The following is a 23,941-nucleotide window of genomic DNA, read 5'->3' as shown; positions in this document are numbered from 1 at the left end:
GTTTTAGTAGAGTGAATTCCAGAGGCCAGCAGGGGTCCCCGTGCCCGTGGTCGCTAACGCATTGTGCTCACGTGGCTGGGGTCACAGGTTTGATTTCAAATCCCCGGCATGGTTCAAGTTCAAAACCACCACGTTGGTGCCCAAGCCAGAGCTCACCCGTCGCCGAAATACTCTGTGCGTGACAGTATGACGTAAAACCACATCAAACAAACAATGGAAAGGCCTGCAAAGATAGATTTCTTGGGTAACCCAAAAGGGTTGGCTGATGGTTGAAACCAAGTGGTTTTTATAAAATAAAATAAAATATTAATAATGTATTTTTAAATAGAAAATTTTAATATTTTTAATAAAAAGGTCTAATTCCACTCTAAAAACAATAGTTTGTTTATTAATGTTTCTTGTTATTTACGGGAACAAAAAAATTAGTCACTACAGTAGTCAAGATCTTATCATTTAAATTATCTAAATAAAGTATATATTATAACCAGCTAAATACTCATCTAAAATTAAATATATTAATCAATTTTAGTCAAAAGCTTAAACAAAATGAAGAAATAAATAAAATTTTTTTTTGAAAAAAATTCTTATTCTCTGGAAAATCCCCGACAATATACTGTAAATCCCTATTCCGTGGGAAGCACCCTTTCTATGGAGAATCCTCTTCGTATGGGGAAATACCCTTTATTGTGGTTAAGTCCCAGTCAGATGTGCAGATTGTTAGGCCTTCAGTTCTTTAATGTTACGTATATCTTTTCGGGTTCAAACACAAGTGGCAGAAAGTGGGATGTTTGTGTGGATTTTTGTACATGCTGAGAACAAAAAAAAATAGATACCGTAGTAAAAAAAAAAAGGCTGGTTCGAACCAAAAAAAATTTTGGTTGTTAGGTTTTTTTTTTTTTTTTTTTGTCCATGCGGTATGCCAAGCTGTTAAAACGAATCAGGACTCGAGTGTGTTTTGAGCCGTGAGCAATGTGTGTGTTTGCGTGCGTCAGGTACGTGGACCCGAAGACCAAGCGCAGGTACCAGGCGCGGGCGGCCTTCCAGATCCTGGCCCAGCCGGGCTCGTACAAGGTCGGCCCGCCGTCGCTGCCCGGGATCGCCAAGCCCGTAGACCCGCATCTCGACCACGACACGGCCGAGTGGGTGACCAAGGAGAGAGGCGCCACGGTGCTGTGCGCGCTCCTCGTGCGCCTGGAGGCCCTGTGAGGCCCCCCCTCCACCTCCCCCCACCCCCACCCCCTCCCGGCCACACGCCTCTAGTCATTCCCCCTCCCGACCCACGCCGGCTTATCTGTCCGTCCATCTGGCCACGCTGCTCCCCTTCTCGTCACCGTTCGATATTGCGTTACCTGTTGTTTTTTTATTTAAAAAAGCACTCGCTCTCTGTGTCAATCGCCTGTTTTTCGACTTTGTGTTACAACATGTGCTTTTCGGATCACCAAATAAATATCTTGATGGTATACCTATTTCCCTAGAGAATCTCGGCGTATAATTAAAGAAGTTCGCGGTGCCATTTGATGTTTTTTAGGACGATTAAAAATGTAATGTGTGTAATTGTTTTTTTTTTTCCTTTTTTCTTCTTCTTCTCCTTCTTCTTCTTCTTCTTCTTCTTCTTCTCCTTTCCGCCTGTAGTCACCTATAAATGTAGTCTTGAGCATGAGACAAGCATAGTTCACTTTAAGTTTTCGTAGATAATGCATTAATGTAGGGAATTCATTATCGTCAGTACAATCCTGTGGTGATGTTTCACGTCTCTTAAAAAATTTTCTGGCAGTTCGCAATTACTTCTGTTCAATATATAGTTTGATAGGGTTTTTTGTGCTCCACAATTGTTACTTGACTGTTTTGCATTTTCTATTCTGGTGTGAGTTGTTACAGTATGTCGTTCATTTCAGACTTATATTTTTCTTTTATGTTATGAGCTTTTATGAATGGAAGCTGAGATGAGCTTTGTATCTGTGGCATTGACTATGTGTAATTTTGACCAAAAAAAATTACACGTTCTTTAAAACTTGGATTTTTAAACTGATCCTTATTAATTACATAACTTCTCCAATATTCTATTTTGCCAGATGTTATGCCACACCATTGTAAAAGTGATTGCCATTGAATTATGCAAGTGTCGACACTCATTATAGTTTTAGTGGGGTTTAGCATATTACATTCTGTTCCTAGATTTAGGAGGTTTAGTCTAAGATATGCCAGCCTCAGTTAACTAGAGTGTAAGGTTAAAATTTCTCACTGATATAGTTTCAAAATACACCTCCCACTCGAAGTAACACCGTTCAATTTGTGTAGATTTGAAGTAATGAAGCGAATAAATTACTGCATTATGTGATCATAGAATTGAAGTACGGATAATTTTCATCTACATGAATATTTCAATCTGTGGGTGCACAATAGCAATGACACTTGTGAAGCGCTAAACAAAATGCAATGAATTAATAATATGACAAAATAACAATCATTTATCCTTTCCTTAATAGCTATTTACTTCGCAATTAACATATTAAATTGGTTTATATTATGCAGGAATGTCTTCGACGCCCAAGTGTTCAGCCAATATTTATATTATGTCATCCTCCAAGTCAGCAACAACTCTGGTGAGAAATGCTAGAAGTTTTCAGACTTATTTTACCTCGCACCGACCAGAATGCACAAGTGTCAAGACATGTAATTAGTAATACACGGCAGACATGCATTTAGTAGACCACTGTGTCAGAAATTACGTTAACAGTTTAAATAGTCATTCTTGGTATTAGAAAAAATTAAGTTTATATTTTTTAATCTTATTTTGTAACTCTGAAATGTTAGCGCCTACTTTGTAAGGAAATGTCACGCCCATGGTCTGTTATGTGAACAATGCGGTCCGTTTGTGTGTTTTTTTACACCGTATTTTTATTTTACGATGTTTAATATCTAAATTCTAAATTTATCTTAAAGGTTTATATAGTTATACTTAAAATTTATTTATATTTAGACATATGATTAATTCTGTAAATTGACTTTTTATGGGATCAGTGTCTTGATTAAAATGGTCAACTGGCACACTTATGTATTTTGAAAACAAATTACATATATTGATTATCATACACTCATGAAAAAATGTATATTTGAATAACGCTCTGTTTTCCTGGAACAATTGGGGCGTACTTGAGGTCGGGTGTATTGAAGCTTAGAGTTCAAACTTATTTTTACAAATATGTACTTTACTTCTAAATATTGTTTTAATGCTTTGTTTTTCTGCTAGGAAGTAATTGAAGAAAACTTAATAATTCACAAAAACTAACTTATATTCTCCTCGGAGGATGATAATCTAAGAATAAGAAGGTTACTTTTACATTTATGTAGTTATTTTATATTAAAAAAGTCAATTAATTTTAAAATGCTAAGTTTTGCCGGTCAGAAAAATTATGAAGAATGTAATAAGCGTATTGTCTCAGAATTTTTTGCATGTATCAAAAGATTAAAAGCATTGATGGTTTTCATTCAAGCTCTGTGGGTTACAGTGTGTATGTTTTTGTTGTGGAATTACTACGTAAGAATATTACATATATCATTTTGACTGCATTTTTATATATGTGGGAGCTTAAATTTAAAAGGGTAATAATTTCATCAATGTTTAATAGCCATGCCAGATATCACTCATAGTTATAGACATTTCATTTTAATAACACTCTTTAACTTACACAGAAAGGTGCAAATTTTATGTAGTGCTGTGTATTTTTTTCTTCATAAAATCAGTGTACTTAAAAATGCGGAAAAACAGATTCTTGCATGTAGACGATTCCCAATTGGGCTGGCTTTGTACAAATGGATGTAATATTTGTGTGTGTATGTGTACAAGCATGCTGAATGTCTCTTATTGCTGAGAGCTGGTGATGTACATGAACATGTTGATCTCATTATGGATGGACTGGCAGGTAAATGCCATTTGCTGACATATTTTTTAAGTAAGTAATTTATAGCTTAGAGATCACAAACATTTTATTTATTTGATGATGCAGGGCAATCATCAGTGACAATTTTGGTTTGTAGCTACACAGCTAAAAAAAATTTATCAGGTGATTTTACTGTAGGATTGTCACTGTGGCAGCACTGTGCAGCTGGTCTTGATGAATTAGTATGTACTACCATTTATGCTTTCAGTATTTCTCGTATAAACTTATTGAAAAGCATAAAGGTTTTTTTTTCTCTGGCAGTTTTAAGCATTGGTTTAAGTCCTAAGACTTAATTTTGTGTGCCATTCATTACTTTAAACATATTATGAGAAAGAATAAATTAAAAATATTTAATCTAAATAACACAGTTGCACACAAAGACTGTTAATTTGTTCGTGGTCATTGTGTTGTATTTACTTCAATTTCGTTTTAATTGAGTAAGAATGATGTGAGGTAACATTGGGATTATACAGAGGTTAAAATTTCTTATATTTATATTTCACAAGCATTAGCATTGTGATCGTGGAAAGCTTAGGTAATTGTAAAGTTGTGCACGGTACAGCGTTACACGAATCATTACTGTTATATAGCTCCACTCAAAACACATTATTCTAGTCTCCTGCAGATCGGACATGGTTCTGCCACTCACCACTGTGGCAACGTGTCTTGGGTATGGCGGCTGAGGTATTACGGGTCAGTCACCGTGCTTAATACGGTTTGGCATTTGATACCATCAAATGCTTGTGAATCTACAGGATTTGCGTGATTTTTTTGGCAGTTGTAACTGCTAGGATTTCCAGCCGACAGAAAAATACTTTGGCATTTGACACCATCAAATGTTTGTTGTGAATCTACAGGAGGTGCGTGATTTTTTTTTTTTTGCAGTTGGTGTAACTGCTAGTAATTTCCAGCTGACAGAAAAATACTTGAATTTAAACAGGAACTATGGACATTGTCCTAGTATGTATACATTTTTCACATGTCTGTCCATTGTTTATATTGATAGCAGTATTTTTTTTGGACATAGTATACCAGTTTTCCTTGCCATCTAAAATTTTAAATTCTTTTTATTTGCACCCCAACACATCGTCACATATTTGAATGATAAATATTTAGCTAAACATTTAGCATTTCAAAGTCGGTGATAATTATTAAGTAATGTGTAATTGGCAGAATAAATGCTTTGGGAAGGGATGTAACAGCATATAGTGTTGTGAAGTGGGGGCAAACGGGGGCAAAGAAAGTGCTGTGTAATCAATTTTTAGATAATAAAACTGCTTAAATAGCACCATTTTCCACCTTGAAATACAAATTTTCCCGGGGAAGGACCCCCGGACCCCCCGCTTCAATTGAGGGGATCAATGATTCTTTATAATAAGGTATATTGCACCCCCTTTAGAAATTTAGTTGTTGCGCCCCTGGTTGTGAACATGAGATTTTTTACCTGCGTGACAAACAAAAATGAATGATTAAATATAAAATAGTTCTTGCCATTTAATATGTAACATATGACAGCAGGTTTGTATGAGATAAACATGTTTAATTAACTAACTTACAAAATCGATAAACCTGACGTTCATTTCAGTAACTTCATGCCCACGACGTAATGGGAATATAAACTAGATATTTATAATCAAGTAGTCTTATGCATCTGCCATTTATGTCGCACTGATGTCGTGAATGTGTGAAACGTGATTGGTTATAAAAGTAATTGTGTTCATCGCATCACTTCCTTTTGCTTTTGTGATTCCAGCATAATTAAGTAAATGTAAGTTCAGTATGTATATTTTACATGCTTGGTGGCGGTTTTTTTCCAAAGCCTGCATGCTGCAAGCCCTTATCATGACCAGTTGTTGCACATGTGTACAATTCCTGCAACATTCTATAGTAATTTCGAATTTGTTGTTTATTCAACATTTTATTTATCCTATATATTACTAGTTTATGATGTTAAACATTCCGAACTTGCCCTGATGGCTGTTCTGTAGCGAGTTGCCATAAAATGTAGACTTAACTTAGATGAAGTGGCAAGGTGTGTATGCCTGTACCCGTTTCATTCAGGAATGAAATATGTGAACAAGCCTATTTTGAGTTTGATCATTCTCTCTTGAAAAACTTTTTTATTTCTCTGGAGGCCATTTTCCAGATGCTTACTGGTTTCAAGAAAAAAAATCAATTGTGCTCAATTGCATATTTAACTGCTTTAATTTATTTCCTGAAAATAATGATGTATGTTTCTGGTTGCATAGAAATTCAGACACAACCCTTATTTCAGAAAGATTGTTTCTAGAGAGGAGCTGAACTTTTATTGGTTTCACCTTGCTTGTGGCAAGCCTATGAAATTTCATTTGTTGTAATAATGAAAAAATATATATATATATATTTATGAATTTAATCTTAATTTGTTATTGTTACGTGTTTATTATGTGATACAGATGTTTGTGAAAGTGCAGTGATAGATTTTCAGAGTAAATCTTTTGTGACTGATGACTTGTGTGTTGGAAGACTTGGATTTAGTGTTGAACTTCTGCAGAACAACTGCCAGTATTAAAGGTTCATTTTGATCCCAGTATGGTCTTTACCTTGTCGTATACTTGTAAATAATCACCGGCCAGTTTATTTCTAATTTGATTTGCTGATACTTTTCACTATGCTAATTTCTATTATCCTGATGTTTTTGTACATATTTTTAGAACTTGCATAATAAAATGCTTTATGAAGACAAATTTGTTTTGTGACTTGTTTACTGGCACTTGTAAGTTAAGTGTGTAATGTAAAAGCATAAAAAGCAGATATGTTTAATTTTTGTAATCAGATTTTCAAAAACCTTTGGTGTGGAAGGGGGAATTGTTTATCTAAAAACAGGGTTTTAAAATAAACAATACTTTGCTGTATTCAATTATATATATATATATATATATATATATATATGTGTGTGTGTGTGTGTGTGTGTGTACATACATTCATACATACATACATACATACACACATACATACACACACATATATATATATATACAAACACACATACATACATATACATATACGAGGGTTATTTTTTTTCAACCTCCGATCGGCTGTAATAAAAAAAACGGGAATGAATTGGGAAATTATTTTGATGTCAAAAGAAACGTACATCTTTACTCTATTTTTCCACATAATCACCGTGCAGATTGAGGCATTTGTCGTACCGATGCACCAGCTTTCCAATACCCTCTGCATAAAATGATGCCTCCTGCCTATTCAGCCACGTTTTAACAGTGCCCTGCAGTGTGATTACAGTTTCATTTCTCCATGGCATGCCCATTAATCGATACCCTAATCGCTCGTACACGAATCGACACGTCTCGTAGTGTTTACCCCCTTCCACCAACCATGTGGAGCGGCCAACTCACACCTCAGTTGAATCTTGGTTATGGGAATGTCAACATGGCTGCAACGATAAACTGTACAGCGAAATGCGAGCTGCGTGGAGTCATCCGTTTCTTACAGGCAGAAGGGCACACTGCAGCAGAAATCCATCGCCGAATGAGTGTTGTGTACGGTGAAAACTTTATGAGCGATGGCGTTGTGCGAGAGTGGTGTCGGAAATTTCGCAAAGGCCGTATTGATGCTCATGATGAAGGTGGCCAAGGAAGGAAGTCGGTAGCAACAGATGAAACAGTTCAGAGAGTTGATGCAGTTGTTCGTGAGAGACGTCGATTAACGATTTCAGAACTGTCTGAACAATTTCCGCTCATTTCTAGGCCAGCCCTATACGCCATTGTTACAGACAATCTCGGATATAGGAAAATCTGTGCCCGATGGGTACCCAAGATGTTGACTGACATCAACAAGGAGCGGCGAATGGCATCAGCCTTGTCGTTTTTGCTGCGTTACGCAGACGATGGTGAACACTTTTTGACTCAAATTGTGACAGGTGATGAAACATGGATTCATTTCGATAATGAAGAAACAAAACTTCAATCACAACAGTGGATGCACACCTATTCTCCAAACAAGCCGAAAAAGTTCAAACGGACATTCAGCACCAAGAAACAGATGGCTACAGTGTTCTGGGATCACCAAGGTGTGCTACTGGTTGATTTCATGGAGCCAGGGACAACAATCAATGCTGCTGCATACTGCGCGACACTACGACGGCTAAGATAGTCGATACGCAACACGCGGAGAGGAATGCTGACATCTGGTGTTGTCTTGCTTCATGACAACGCCCGACCGCATAGTGCCGCTGTAACACAACAACTCCTTGCAAGATTTCGATGGGAAGTGTTTGATCACCCTCCTTACAGTCCGGATTTGGCACCGAGTGACGATCACCTTTTCCCCACGTTGAAAAAGTGGCTTGGAGGACGACGCTTCAACACCAATGATGAACTGCAGAGCACTGTTAAAACGTGGCTGAATAGGCAGGAGGCATCATTTTATGCAGAGGGTATTGGAAAGCTGGTGCATCGGTACGACAAATGCCTCAATCTGCATGGTGATTATGTGGAAAAATATAGTAAAGATGTACGTTTTTTTTGACATTAAAATAATTTCCCAATTCATTCCCGTTTTTTTATTACAGCCGATCGGAGGTTGAAAAAAAAATAACCCTCGTATATACACACACACACGGATGGGAAAACAGGTCTCTAAAGAATAGCTCAATTAATTATTTAGAGTTTTATTTATTAACTTTTATTTACATTATTAATAACAATTTAAATGTCTGTCCACAAAGTAATTACACTTCTAATGAGCCCACTATTCACTTTCTCCACTGGATTTTGGCTTCACAGTAGCTGTATCTATTGTCTGTCCCAACACACTGCCTCGCACTACCCATTCGTCCCTGCACACACAACTCTGTAATGCTACAAATCTTTCAAAACCAAATGACAACACTTTATATGAAATTAAAATTTTTTATCATATAATGTACATATTTTTGTATAAATATAGGAAGATTGGCTATGCTGGTAAGCAAGAATAGGATTTTTTTTGTAACAAATAAAAATAAATATCATTTTTGGAATTTTGACTATTAATTTTAATAATTTATTATATACACAGTATTTCACAGAGAATTTTCGCTTGACCTTTTAATACAGTAAATAAACATTTTCATGATACTGAGGTGAAGCCAAATAATGACATTATTCGGTTACATTGATAGGAGGTCATAACTTGAATTAATTTTGCAGTCCATTACTGTGTATATGCTCGATGGTGTGGTGGTGGGTCTATACTGAAAATATAGGCGGCGGTGTGTTTGACGTTCAAGTTGACGCAGCAGCAGTGATGAGAGATGAGAGCGATCACTTAGACCCACACTCGCCCATGGTTGTCCCAGGAGCAAGAAACAATTGCCATCCCATTGCCGGCTAGAGAGAGGGACGTTACCCGATTTTCGTGGCCACCAAGGCAACCTAAAAAAGATAATAAGTTTGAATAATTTAACTACGTTAACAAAAAATTCTCAGGCTTAGTGTATATATGAATATATATCTCAGATATCTCTTAAATGCTGAACATAACTAATATATAGTCACAAAATCCACAAATTTAGTTATTACATATTAACATTTTCATCCTATTAAGTGTCTCACCTAAATGGGCAAACATATGGTATGTAGAGCTGGAAAAAAAAATACCGCATGATTGGAAAACTACTCAAGATATAGAAGTGGTTTCTATTTACAAAAAAAATTATGATTACATGGAGGGCGGATAAGTAGTATTAATTGCATATTTTGTTTTTTAACTATCATCAGAAAAGTGAAAACGGCTGAACACATTTTTTCAGAATAATTTTTAGACATGAAATGCCCAGTAAAGCTTCTTGCATTACACCTTTATCTTCCTTTCTCTGCCACGTAATGTTATATTTGCCACTCAAACCTTATAGTTTTCCTATGCACAATGATAAGTCTGCATGTCTATCTACATCATTGCGCTTAAAGGTGGTACCTCGCTAGAAGCACCAGTGAGTATCATACTTATTATCTTGTCTCACTAACACAAATTCACTTCAAACTAGAAGGGCCCCTTAATTCTTAACCCTGTCCCTAACTAACTTCAGTTTATCTTTGTTTTAAATTTACTTCTGGGAAAAAATGTGTTCTTCATACGCCAGTGATAGTTGTCAGCCTATCGTAGTCTTAGAAATATATAACTGAAACTCTGTGGATATCTTTAAGATAAAGATTGTGTAACAGAGTTATATCTTATGATTTCAGAAATAACAATGGGTCCAAAATTTTTGGGTTGTCTTGTAAAGATTTTTTTTTGGAATGGGTAAGAAAAGGAAGAAAGAAATTGCCGCTGCAACTTGTAAACTTACTGAAACACGAATGACAAAATTGCATGACAAAGTGAAAGCCTCCCGTGATGCTATACGGTATGTCCTTAGTGTCGTGGTGCACTTTTGACCGGTCACGGGAAAGCAACGAAGCAAGATGGACAGAAATGTGAAATCTTGGCCAGGTAAAAGGTAAACTCTCGGCCGGTTGAAAGTGCACCGTGACTTTACGGACACATTGTATTTTACTTCTGCTCTTTTGACGTTTTCATGATTAGTGAGTTGATTACATAATTATCTTACAAGATGTGGCAGGGACAGACGGGGGCATTCGTATTGCGACGTTAGAGGTGAAATTCTTGGATCGTTTCAAGACGAACCTAAGCGAAGGCATTTTCCATGTGTGTTTTCGTTAATCGAGAACAAGAGTCACTCTGGAACGTCACCTGTGTGCTGGTTCTTAAGCGTGTCCCAGGTGTGTATGGAGTTGTCGTCGCTGCCGCACAGGAGGTACCTCCCCGAGAGAGAGAGGCCGCACGACGTGAAACCTGAGTTGGGGTTCGGCGGGGTGTACTGGGCGATCTGCTGGTCCGACCTCAGGTCGTGCAGTCGGGCAGTCTTGTCCTCTGACGCCGAGGTGAAGGCGTGTCCGGAAGGGTGGAACTGGAACAACGGCGTTTCGAAACTTTGTGCCGATCAAGCGGAGACAGCTGGTTATACTCTGAAAGTTGTGTGTTCACATTTCACATTTACAGTGATTCTTCCCAAGGGCGTCGCCGGGGGGGTGGTAGGGGGGTAGGGGGGTAGGGGGGTGGCAGTTTCCCCCTCCCCCTAGAGCCGTAAGATTCAAAAAAGGGTAGCCAAATGCAAAAAAAAAAATACATAATTTTCCCACAACTTGCCGCCCCCCCCCCCCCCCCTCCTCCAGGCCATCGGCTGGCGACGCCCTTGATTATTATAAAAAAAAATAGTTGATATTCGTAAATAAAGTGATATTCGTTTGACATTTAAAATTGAATAATTTTTATTTATTTATTTATTTACCAAAAGGTGTAGGTAGTAGTGGGACTCATTCATTAAAATATTTCAATGAAAGGCGTGTAACATGTACGAAGCCAAAAATATTTGTGATAATGTAAAATGAATAAAAAAAATTCTGTTTTAATGTATGTAATCAATTTGATCAAAAAAACAATTCGCAAACTTAAGATTTTACACGACACTATTATGGTTTTTTTTAATGTATTTCTCTCTTTTTCATGTTACTGTACTTTGCATCAATTTTTCTTGGACTCATGTGAAGTATTTTAAATGTTTTTTTCAATGTTATATTCTATTCTAAATATATTTAATATTAAATACGATTTGAATAAAGAAAACAGGATTCACAATTCACAGAAGCCTACTGGAAACTGACTTACCAACTAGAGATGAAGGAAAATATAAATGGTTTGACACAAAAAATATATGCATGACAAAATTGGCAGCAGTAGTTTCTATGTATGAGGCTGAGCATTTAATCACTGTGCTTAAGATTTCAGACAGAAGTCATAAGTGATGAATACAAATGGAAGAGAATTTTCAAACTTTTTACCTTTACTAACCTCATATTTCTCTCTGCTCCAGTAATAATTCCATGTTCAATATAAGACTGATTGTATGTTCGAGAGACAGCATTCCACTTCTTCAACTTTGTGAAGGCTTATTTAGTGTTGGTGAAGCAGTGGATCACGTATAACGGAAGAGGCCTATACCAAAGTGACAATGTTCACTGTGGTTTTATTTTAATATGATTTTTTTTTTGTGGAAAACTGTCTGCAGAGTGCAAATAGCCTTGATTGAGCCCTTGATCCCACCCGAACTGCAAACCGGACCTTCTATTGCACGACTAAGCAAGTTCAGTACACCCAGTTTGAGCATTTGTCATCAACACTTCTAAAAATAGGTTTTAAAAAAAGGAGGGTAAGCCTTCATTGGCCATAAAAAAATGCAGAGCTTCAGAAGAACACAAAAAATTGTAATAACTGTCATAGGTAATCTGAATGATGCCTGTTTACAAAAAAAAATATTCAAGAAAATATTGAGATTGTACGTATCGTCTTTAATAATAAAATTGCGGAGCCCTGTTGCTTTAGGAGATACCACATGTAAGAGCACCTCCGAGTAGCATCGCACCAACAATTTGCTTCGCCGTCTGCATTGCTGCCATGAAAGCTCTGTATCAGACAAGCGCAAGGTAGGGATACAGAACATAAACTGATGAAATGACTATATAATCTCATTCTTGTATGCTGCTTATTAAATCTACATTTCATCACTATTTTCCAAATGAACTGTCGAAATCAGATAACGTCAATGAATGGCTCATGGATTTTTTTTTTTTTTTTTTTTTTTTTTTTTTTTTTTTTTTTGTTCAAGTGGTACTTAATCCAGCCCCACAGTTTCGCTGAGAAAAAATGTTCAGTTGGAATTTGGTGCAGTAGGTACACATTTTTATGTACCTACTATTCATAAAGTATCTAACACTTACTCAATGAAAATAAGACATAACTAGATTCAAAGGGTTCTCATAACCTTAAAAAAAACTGGATAACGTGAGGGACTTTTTGATAGTCCTGTTGGCAAATATGTAACCAGTTCAATTTTAGGGCCACAAATGGTTTTTTATTGCACAGGAGGAGTGGTCGCAGAATTTCGTTTGTGGTGGTTTGGCGTACACAAGGGAAAAGACATGTGAGTATATATCCCCCCATGTATTTTCCCTTGTGTACGCCCAGACATCCAAGAGGTGGTAGGCGGCACTCCGCGGCCTGGAACTCTTCGCGTTCGCGTTCGCGTTCGATGCTCGGCTCTGGCAGAACGGACCACGAGGTCAGCAATAGCTATGATTACAATACAGTTCGTCGCGAATCAGACAGTTCTGAGCCAGTGGCGTAGCTAAGGTGACTGGCGCCCCTGGCCAGACTTGAAAATTGCGCCCCCTCTTGGATTAAAACAGAAGAAGGGGGGGGGGGAGCGTTTAACCGCGAAACCGTCGCCGCGGCCAAGGGCGTAGGAACCGAGGGGGACAGGGGGGACATGTCCCCCTGAACTTTTTGGGTGGAGAGGACTGTCCCCCCCAACTTTATAGACCGTGATAATTTTATTTTATAGTATTATTCTGCCCAACTTTATTTGTAATTTCTTCACTCATCAAATTTTATCTTAAGGAAACAATAATAATTTTAACATCGATGTATCCGATGGTTAGATACAAAAACTGCTTGAAAAAGCGCTATTTTGCACTTTTAAAATCAAAAAATTTCTGGTGGAGGACCCCCGGACCCCCGGACCCCCCCCCCCCCCCCGGGTCTTAGTAAGAGGGGAATGGGTTTACATGACATCAAAATCATTATTTGTCCCCCCCCCCCCAACTTTATGAACACAGCTACGCCAAAGGCCGCGGCGCCCCTGGCGGGGGCCCATCCCTGCCACCCGCCTGCTACGCCACTGTTCTGAGCAGCCCGGTCCGGCGGCGCGGAGGGAACTCACGCAGACGGAGTTGACGTCGGCCTCGTGCCCGAAGAAGGTCTGCTTGCAGTCGGGGTCGCGGGTGTCCCACAGCTTGCAGGTGCGGTCCACGCTGCCCGTCACGTACTTCTGGCCGTCCGGGGACAGCGACAGCGACGCCACGTCGCCCGCGTGGGCGTCGAACTCCAGCGTCTTCTTGCTGGCCTCCAGGTCCCACATGCAGCTGGCAACAAGCGCACAGAGCCGTCGAGTGCCGTCGAGAGCGGGCGGCACGAGGGAAAACCCCGGTTGGGTTCCAACACCTTTTTTTGACGTGACAACGTCTAATAAATCGATGAACGCCGGCTGCACGCGCGAAAAAGTGTCCCGTTACGATGTGTCCCGTTACGCTCATTGTACGCTTGCGCCGCATCTGTATCTCTCTTCCACTCGATCGGAACAACCATCGGTTTGTCTTTTTATCGAGGCAAATTAAACCTTGAAACATTCCCATTCGTTTTTCCTACTTTTCCCATCATCATCGTCCTATCCTTAACAGAATGCCTAACACAGATTGGAAGAAGTTAAATATGCGAACACGTATAAAAGTTATAGTTAAAATTATCTCTTGAATTAATGAGTGCAAATAAAAGTAAATTTATCAATTAAATTGTAGATTTAATTTCACTCCTTTGTATCCATACAAAATAGTGATAATTCAATAAAAATGATTCAGTTTAATTCATAAAAGTATGCAATCATTTCATCAATGTTTTGTTATGACGTTGTCACGTTAAACTATCGTCCGTAAACCGACTTTACAGACAACCAATTTTTTTTTAATGAATGCTTTATTGGAAACCTTATGAGTAATTTGATACACGCAGATTAAATTAATAGTTATGGCCATGGTTACCTACTATTACAGTAATTAATTTTTTTATCGTGGGGTGTTCAAAGGTTGTACATTCGGGAATGAAGAGGGGTCCCGACAAATTGATTTGCCCCTGGGACCTTACCTTAGTTTATACACCGCCTTGCTTGTTTACTCATTGCACAGGCTAATAATGTCCAGTGGCGGATACAGGACAATTTTTTTTTTTTTCGGGGTTGGGTTATAGGAATTAGAGAAGAAAATATATATATATTAACACGTGTTCCGATTAAATAAAAATCCCTTTCGGCACAGCCTACAGGAGCAGGTAGATTTCGAAGTACGTACGTATTCTGGAATTGTTCTGGAAAAATTCTATATACTTCTGAACATTTTAAAGACTCAAAGTAATTTTTTTTCTTTCCTTTTTAATGCAGCGAAAATATTTCGACTGTTTCTAACTCAATGCAGCCAGCATTCAATAGCTTAGAAAGATTTTTCGTATTATGCCTATTAAGGTAGTAGTGAATTTTTTTATCAACAAATACTATTTTTTATCCTTTGTACTAATAAGTGGGCTTATAAAAATTTGCTTTGGACCAAGGCTGAGGATAATATTAACATAGTTTAAAATAAATTCAAACAAATTTAATTGTACGAGAGTTTAGAATTTTTTAAATTACAACTGCCCCAGTTTTTAACTGTAATAGTCGGTCTGATCAAAAAATGTTTCAGCCAATGGTTTAAGATAATATTTAAAAAGTTTACAATAAATATAACGGGTTTGATACTATACCTAATAAAAAGGATTATTTATTTTTGTTTTTCACCCCTTGAAGTAATGGTACGTTACATAAAAATTTACTTTAGACTAAAATTTTAGCCCAAATTAAGGAAGTTAAAATTAATAAAACCTGATTCAAAAGTTTTGGATCATTTTTAGAAGATTTAAAATAAATTGTTATACATAGTATACCTAATAAGGGAGACATAATTTTTTTTTTGTCCTTTAGCCTTTGTTTTATTCCACCCGTTGCAGCAATTGTTGGTTGTATCAAAAAAATGTTTTAGGAAAACGTTTTTTGATTATATTTTTAAGGTTTGCAACAATTTGAATGGATTTTATGATGTGCTTGCTAAAGGTGTTATGATTATTTTTTTTGTGATTCATCTCTTCCCCCCCCCCCCTCCCCTGCTTTATTTGTTGCTCGTATAGAAAATTATTTTGGACAAAAGTTGTAGATAACATTTTAATGTTTTGCATTAAATATTAATGTGTTCTCATTCTCGTATGACGCGAAATCACACGTACTTCCCGCGCCCACCGCTAAAATTCGCTGCTGTCGAGCAGCTACGTCGACTGTCGAATCATTCGATTTGCAGACAAAAAAAAATTTTTAATTATATAATAAAACGGCTCCGATAAAATTCCATATTGTCAAAATTTACTAAGAAGTCAATACTGTAAAGTTTCCTTTGAATTTGTGAACTTTGGTCAGCGCCATCCGTCACAGATGGCAGCACCGCGGTTACACATATCCGTTCTCTTCACGAGATTACTCGTACCACATGCCGAATACCGAGAGGTCAGATCTTGCCCATCAGCAGACTATTAAATATGACAAATTCCCCGTTTGACCGGTATGTCTTGCAAGTTTAATGCAGCTTTTTTGGGCATACGCCATTGCAGTTTTGCACTGTTTGTCATGGAAACTGTTCTCATTGGAAATCTTCTGTGTTCGTCAGTGCTATAATATTCGTTGTGTTGTCCATGGTACTTTCTTGTTTATCTTTATCGCTGTGGTTATTGTCTGCCTTCGTTTGAACTGTCTCGTCGTTGCGAGCCCACTCTGTTCGTCTGTGTTGTTATATTAAATTTTTTCCATGACTAAGTTCCTTCAACGGAATTCTTGTGCTGTATGATATTATATGTTAAAAACATTTTTTGTCTGTGCTGTCGTCGTTGTGTTGTAAATATGGCTTGTTTGGTCTCATCGTTGGTTCCGTTTGTCCGTCATTAGCTGATTCGGTTTTGTTCTCTGTGAATTTATATATATTTTTTTTTCATAATTTTTTCTGTTACAAACAGTGCAAAACTGCAATGGTGTATGTCCAAAAAGCTGCATGAAATCAAGATGCCCCATTGCATAACTCAGTTATGGGGACGTCGGAACGTTTTCATGAGTGGGGGGGGGGGGCGAAAATATGTATTACACTTACCTCAGTCCTAGAGTGGGGGGTCCAGGGGCCCTCCCCCGGAAAAATTTGGAATTTTAGATGCAAAATTGTGCTATTTAATGAGTTTCCGAACCAAAATATTAAATATACCATTCCAAGAACTTGATGACGTAGTACGTATTGAATATTAACGCTCATCCCTAAGATCTCGACCTCTCGACAAATCGCCGCTCTGTTGTTCTGGGCCATGGAAATGGATTGACACTCTGACAGTATATAGATGTAGTACAATTTAAATAAAATACCATCTAGGAATTTGCAATCATTTTAACAGTATATTGACAATCATAAATTTGATTTTCTAATCAATGTGATCACCAATGCAACGTTTGTGTAACTACTGGTTGAGAAAAAAAAAACTACTAGGACCAACCATTTATTCCGGGAAAAGGAGGGGGCCGAAATGCTACTCTCGGCTCCCCCCCCCCCCCATGCATAATAGCACGGGGGTGACTCGCCCCTGCTGCCCCCCCCCCCCCTCCCTGTTTCGACATCCCTGCTCAGTTAAAGAACGTACGTAGGTATTGCACGAGTCCAGGCGCGTAGCCAAAGGGTTTTTTTTTAGGGGTTCAAACCCCCTCCCCCCGTAGCGCCAAATCTTTTAATAAATTTCTTATTCATCACTCAAACAAATTTCATATTAAAAATTAATAAAAATTTTACCATTACAATATTTAAATTTAAGAACCGTAAACTGCTAAAATAGCACTATTTTACACATTAAAATCCAAATTTTTCCCGGGGGAGGACCTCCGGACCACCCGCTTTAATACGGGGGGGGGGGGGGGCGCATGCTTCTTAACACCCCCCATACACAAATCCTGGCTACGCCACTGCACGAGTTCCCCCGGCCGGCCAGCCGCGCTCGTGTACTCACATCTTCATGTCCCCGGAGCCGGTGAGCAGCGTCCTGTCGTCGAGGAAGCGGCAGCAAGACAGGAAGCCCTCGTAGCCCATCAGCTCGCGGGTGATCTTGGCCGAGTTGGTGGTCGAGTCCCTGTTGTTCAGGTCGTACACGGTGCACATGTTGTCCATGCCGCCGCAGGCTGCCGGCGACAACCAGCCCGACAGTCGTTACAGGGGCGCAACAACTAAATTTCCAAAAGGGAGGGGGGGGGGGGGGGGCAATATACCTTTTTATAAAGAATCATCGATCCCCCCCCCCCTATTGAAGCGGGGGGTCCTGGGGGTCCTCCTCCCGGGAAAATTTGTATTTCAAGGTGGAAAAATGGTGCTATTTAAGCAGTTTTATTATCTAAAAAAATTGATTACACAGCACTTTCTTTGCCCCCGTTTGCCACCACTTCAAGGTTTAGGGGGGGAGGGGGCAAAATACCCTTTCCCCCCCTGTTTTTGCGCCCCTGAGTCGTTCACTCCCTCGACATCTCTTTCTGAAGAGCGAAAACTTCTTCGGGGCGCGATGGGAGTGGAATTTCAAAGGCGGAATTTCGGTTACATTTTTTCCTAACCTAACTAAAAAAAATACTAAAGTGTATTTGAGGAGGGGTCTGGGTTAAAGAGAAACGCTTTAGTGTGTTATACGCCTTGATCATGCAGGGTTTAAAGCCGTGCACGAGAGGGTGGCATGCATCGTGTGCTAGGAGGAGATCGGCCAACCACGCTAGGGATTGGCGCCGTGGCTAACTCCCCTCACTCTCACCTCTAGACTAGAACTACTAGATAAGTTGGGCCACGAAATTTCGTTGGCTGAAATTAACAGCAGTAAGATTTCAGTTGTGAACCGACTCGGCACAGTCCGTGCGCATGGCCTGCTGTGCACTCGCTTTTTTTTATTTAATTGTGAACTCGGCGTGGTGGGCTAGTGTGAATATTTTTTTCCCCAACCTAAATTTAAAACCAAGTGTTTTTGGGAGGGGTCTGTGTTAGGGATAGACTCTTAAGTGCGTCTCAGGCCGAAGCCTATACGCTCTAATCATGCAGGTTATTAGCCATGCAGGAGAGGTAGCATGCATCATGTGCTAGAACGGGGATTGGCCAGCCATGGCCGCAATTGGCGCCATGGCTAACTCCCCTCTCCGACTATACTAGACTAAAACTAAGTAAGTTGGGCCCAGGTAAAACCTGCATAAGACACAGGGCAAACCCTGGGCACTTTCATGCGGGATGCAGAGTTCATACATTAAAGCAAGCAGGTTGGTTACGGGAAACAGAAGGATGGCTCAGAAAGAATAGTTGGACAGTGTAGAAAGAGTCCACCATGTGGGTTTGGGTGTTATGTCCACAATGGGTTTCTTGGGGCAATGGTTTTTTTTAGTGGGTGGGGGTGACATTCTATCGTTTACCACTAGGCTGCCAACCAGCCTATGCTTAAATAAGGAAAGGGGGGATTATTTGGCGTCTATTAGTTACATATCAACTCAGCATTGCCGGCTTGAGCATGGCACTTGTTTGCAGGTCAGCTTCGACCGTGTATACTTGTCGGGCCTCGTTCCTTGACTCCTCCGACTTGCTGGCATCTCGTAAGGGAGTATTTGGGCAGAGGGCAACTTAACGGGGTTTTAGCTTTTTTCGAAGTGAGTAATAATTTTGTTAATTCATTTATATTTAGAAAATTGTGTTATTTCTCTCTCTCTCTCACTCACTCTGCCGTTTTACCCCTTTGCAATATACTTTCGAGTTGCGGTTCGAAGTTTCACTTCTATCACGTGTACTGAGTTACACACACTTTTTTTTTCAACTTTATATCTCTTTTCACATTGCAAACAGTTACAATGTAACGGTTACAATGTAATAAAATGAATGTGTTTCTGAGTGTTTTTAAGCACGGAGGTTTTAAGAATGTTAACATGTTAAAAACTTAGAAACAAAAATCTATTTTTTATGTACTTCGTTTACAGCCATTATTTTCTTTCCTTTGAAAAGCACAGTGTTTTTTTTTTCATGAATAGTAACTGCACCAAGCCTAATAATATTTCATGTAAAAACATACTAATCAGGCGCTTGCTCGAATCTCCAGTTTCCAGGTTAGTCGTTGCATCTACTCTGGTATAAATATTCACCTTAAATTTACGAAGAATAGGCTACTGTCACAAATTATCCAGGGATCTTCATAAATTTATCGTTATATCTTCGTGCATTGAAGAGACTGCGTCAAAAAGGATCTAACAACAAAAAATAGGGCGTAGTTTCTAAAAAGAACCAGGTATCTGAAACTACGTAGAACTCTCAGTTTATTTGAGGGAGATTCTTCGTTTGAAATTCCGTAATTTACTGTAAAAATCTTACAGTGTAGACAGAGAAGATTTTGGTTGGGGGGGGGGGGGGGCGTATAGCTCCTGACTCGGGAGTATGTCAGAAGGGGCGCAGGACGGCCGGACCAATTTTGTTGTTGACTACAAAAAGTGTGAAATAAAGGCGAATAGAAAGAAGAAAAACATAATATGATTTAGTCTTTCAATACTCTCCAGAGATGCGTAACATCTAAACTCAATAACGAGCAAATTCATGTGTTACCATTTTGCAATTTCACTTATAATACGAAACTCGGACAAAAATTCAACGTAGAATTCTTTAAATTAATGCTGGGAGTGATTAATTGTATACGCAAATTGTGTTTTAACAACATTTCTTGACGCGAATCACACGTAGTTTCCGCACCCGCCGCTAGAATTCGTTGCCGAAGCAGCAGCTACGTCGACTATCGAATCATTCGATTTGTGGAGCTAAATGTTAAAATACTTATATAATGAAACGGCTTCGAAAAAAGCGAAAAAGACTTGAAAAAATAATAAAACCACGGCTTTTGACTTGATTTTCGACAAGGAATTTTATTAAAATTCTGCCCAACTTGTTAAAATTCATTAATCAGTTAATACAATAAGATTGTCTTTGTCTTTGTGAACTTTTGTTCGCGCTATCCGCCACAGATGGCAGCACCGTGGTTACACATTTCCGTTCCATTCGCGAAATTACTCCTACCAAATGCCGTATACCGAGAACTAAGATGTTCTCATCAATAATTATATTACATCTACTAATGTACTCATTATCAATGGACATGTTTTTTTTTTTTCAGTGGTGATCTTTCTTACTCAATTTCTAGCGGGCAAAGCCCGTGGAGGATAAAGGAACATGGGAGGGTAGGCGCAGGCTCAGACCAATGGCGGCTTCAGGATGACTTTTCGGGAGGGGCTATCGCACAAAGAAAGGTCGTAGTTGCAAAAAAAAATGAAAGTGGTCAGATATTGGCCTTGGAATATTATTTACAAATTACAGGTTTCAAATACAGAACCATAGTAGCTTCATGCAACTTTTGATGAGATAAAAGTTTAACATATGAAATTAAATATTTAAGTAAACATAAATATACACAAATCAATAAAAGTGGTCTCGGGAGGGGCTATCGCCACCACCGCCCCCCTTCTGGAGTCGCGCTTAGCTCAGACTGGCCAGTACAGTGGTGGGCCACTCGGGTTTCGGACGTCAAACTCCACACAACCGTGTGCCACGTGTGTGTTACTGGACTCGAAACTCAGATTTTAAACCCGAGTTTTACCACCAGTGCAGCCACCCTTAGCCAGCGAAAGTTATTGTTGGCTGCTGAATGGGTTAAGGGGGGTGTGTGGTGGTGTCGATGCTGGGACGGTTTCCCTCGGCCTCTCGACATGGCTCTTCCCCCCAAGGCATATGGACCGCGTTGAAGTGGCATGTCCACTCCCTTCGCCAAATGGGGCCACACCAAAGACGGTCAAAAAACACCTCCCCCAGGGTGTGCATGCCGGGCACGCAAGGGGCATTATCTGGCGTGTAATGAGTCCGCGGAACTTAAGTTCTGATGACTATCACCATTACCATCCACTAGGAGCTGGAAGCAGGAATAGCAAGGGAAAAAGCTCATCATATTTCGTCATTAATTTTACACATAATGGACACGGATGCAAAAAAATAATTAGGGAGTAGTACGTTTATTGTTAATGGAAAAGAAGGGTGAGGGGGGGGGGGAGAATCATCACAACTTCTACCCCGGATGATCCGTCCTAGCTTTTAGTTTGTACCCAGCGGCGGATCCTATGGGAAGGGGGTGATGTTTGAGGGGCTTGAGCACAACTTTCATTGGACAACAATGTTTTATTTATTTTTTCTCTGGGGGAAAGAGTTTCTGATCATAAGTTCCTCCCCTCTTCTCCCGGACCCTTAATCACCTCCCTTTCTCTTCACGATCTACTGGATCCGTCATTATCTGCCCTGCTTCCAAACATCTGCAGGTATTGTAAGCTCGCAAAATGTCGCTAACAAAATTTCGCACTTTCCTGAAGATAGTTGGGAAACCACTACACAACCTAGGCGTTCAAAGCCGGGGTCAGTTAGACAACAGAAGATCTAACCATCGGGTCGACGGATCAGACCTTCGGACGTTACCTGTGTTAGCATGAAATAATGGATTATGTCTACAGTCATGTTGAGGATAGGTCTAACTCACCATGTAGATTTTTTTTCCTTTATACTTTAATTTAGGGCTATTTATGTAACCGCGTTTCAGTAACTCCCGTGATTAGTTTTTCCTTTACAAGCAGTTTCTCAATGTGTAGTATAATGGGTGTAAAAGTTCGCACAAGTGATGATAATTACGCAGCTTTGCATGTTTTTTTTACATCCATGATATTAAACTAAGTGAATATATGTTAAAAATATTTTTGGAAAAATCACAAACGCAAAGTAGTTATTTAATAAATATTTCATAAATAGTCATTAAATAACAATAATGACGAAAAAAATTGTGCGTGGAGTCTACTCCTGACAGAAGTGAAATCTCTTGCTTATTAAGTATAGATTGAGATGAATTATTTACACTTTTAATTACGATATTCGCACATAAAAATTAATGATACTTATAAAGTTAATTGCACAAATCAATAGTATTTCCCACGCTAATCAATTTATTGTAGATACTTTAAAAGTAGACAAACACAAGCAGCGTTACGGGAATTCCGTAGCATCACTGCTGCGTCATTTCTAACTCTACCCTGCGTCTCCCCTTCCGGCCATTACAACTTGCTACGCTATGTACCTACCCTTCCCCCTTTTGCAGTCTTCCCATTCGACCGCTAGCGCACGCGTTTGGAATGTATCGCCGCTGACGCACTCTCCTCCACTACCGGTTCAAAAATATTCCTCTCATGTACGATCGGAATTTTTCGTTAACGCTCGTAAGAAGTTTCACTCCAAAAAAAGTCAAGACTTGTTGTGAGCCCTCTCAGGATAATCATGTCATCTGATTCGCACCGCATGTCCGTGTAGGGACTGCGATAGCAGCAAATCCCCACTGCAGCAATTTTTTTTCAGAAACACTGTAAACAAAAACGCCCAAAACACGAAACTTTCAGGAATCAAATCAAGAGGTTAGGGGTCGCAGTAAGCGAACTGGTACTCCTGCACGGGCCTGGGGGTCCGATGCCAAGTTCCGGTACTCGGCCTGTCAGACAGTCGTGACGACTGCTTGGGGTTGCTTCATTGAGCAATAATTCTGAGCCCCACCCATCACCGTTGTTTGTAAATAACTTCACGTTGCTGTTCAGCAAGGGACATTTCGGAAATAAAGTACCACTGGTACTAGCCTACTTTTCAGAACCGTCTAATCTGAGGCAATTTGCATGACATTAAAAGAGCCCGTCTACAATAGTCCGAACCTGTGCGTGGTCCGTGTCCTTATCCGAATGTGAGTGACGTCACATTGTCTCACCGCAAAATTGCCCTGTCCACAATTGCGATGTCCGATGTCCGAATGTATTGATTTCTAAAGTTGTCACCAGAGCGCATTAAATGTGCCAAACCAAATGTTTTTGTTTATTGTTTTGATGTTTTGTAGTTTGAGATTGAACTTTATGAAAGTTATGTAAGTTATAAGTGACATACAACACATTCCATTTCCTTCAATAACAAAAAAACAAACACCACGTTTTCAAACGGGAACCGTAAAATTCAAATATCGTGAAGTGTTCTGTTCTTTTTCTGTGTCCAAAGCACACAGGTTGGGACAAAAAGTTAAAATTGACGAATGTCCTTCGGACCAGGTAGGTTCGGACCTTCGCCCACTTGACGCATGACGTCAGAGGGTCACGTGGACCAATCGGCGACGAGTGTCCTTCGGACACA

General features: G+C 39.3%; 2 protein-coding genes across 2 annotated transcripts in view; one reads left to right on the top strand and one right to left on the bottom strand.

Moving 5' to 3' along the window:
- LOC134534896 (neuralized-like protein 4) overlaps window positions 1-6,660 on the top strand; it is a 58,789-nt gene extending 52,129 nt beyond the window's left edge. The window contains exon 25 of the mRNA XM_063373573.1: window positions 993-6,660. Coding sequence (XP_063229643.1) covers window positions 993-1,206 — 214 coding nt within the window. The 3' untranslated portion in view covers window positions 1,207-6,660. The remainder of the gene's footprint in view (window positions 1-992) is intronic.
- Window positions 6,661-8,597: 1,937 nt separating this feature from the next.
- Window positions 8,598-23,941, bottom strand: part of LOC134535321 (guanine nucleotide-binding protein subunit beta-2-like) — a 31,576-nt gene continuing 16,232 nt past the window's right edge. The window contains exons 5-8 of the mRNA XM_063374388.1: window positions 17,706-17,874; window positions 13,759-13,960; window positions 10,674-10,890; window positions 8,598-9,355 (exon numbers count right to left, since the gene is read on the bottom strand). Of these exons, the coding sequence (XP_063230458.1) occupies window positions 9,249-9,355; window positions 10,674-10,890; window positions 13,759-13,960; window positions 17,706-17,874 (695 nt within the window). The 3' untranslated portion in view covers window positions 8,598-9,248. The remainder of the gene's footprint in view (window positions 9,356-10,673; window positions 10,891-13,758; window positions 13,961-17,705; window positions 17,875-23,941) is intronic.

The sequence above is a fragment of the Bacillus rossius genome, chromosome 8 (assembly GCF_032445375.1).
Source record: "Bacillus rossius redtenbacheri isolate Brsri chromosome 8, Brsri_v3, whole genome shotgun sequence".
Taxonomy (NCBI): Eukaryota; Metazoa; Arthropoda; class Insecta; order Phasmatodea; family Bacillidae; genus Bacillus; species Bacillus rossius.
Note: the sequence above shows the minus strand (reverse complement) of the source record. Positions and strands in the feature narration are given on the sequence as shown.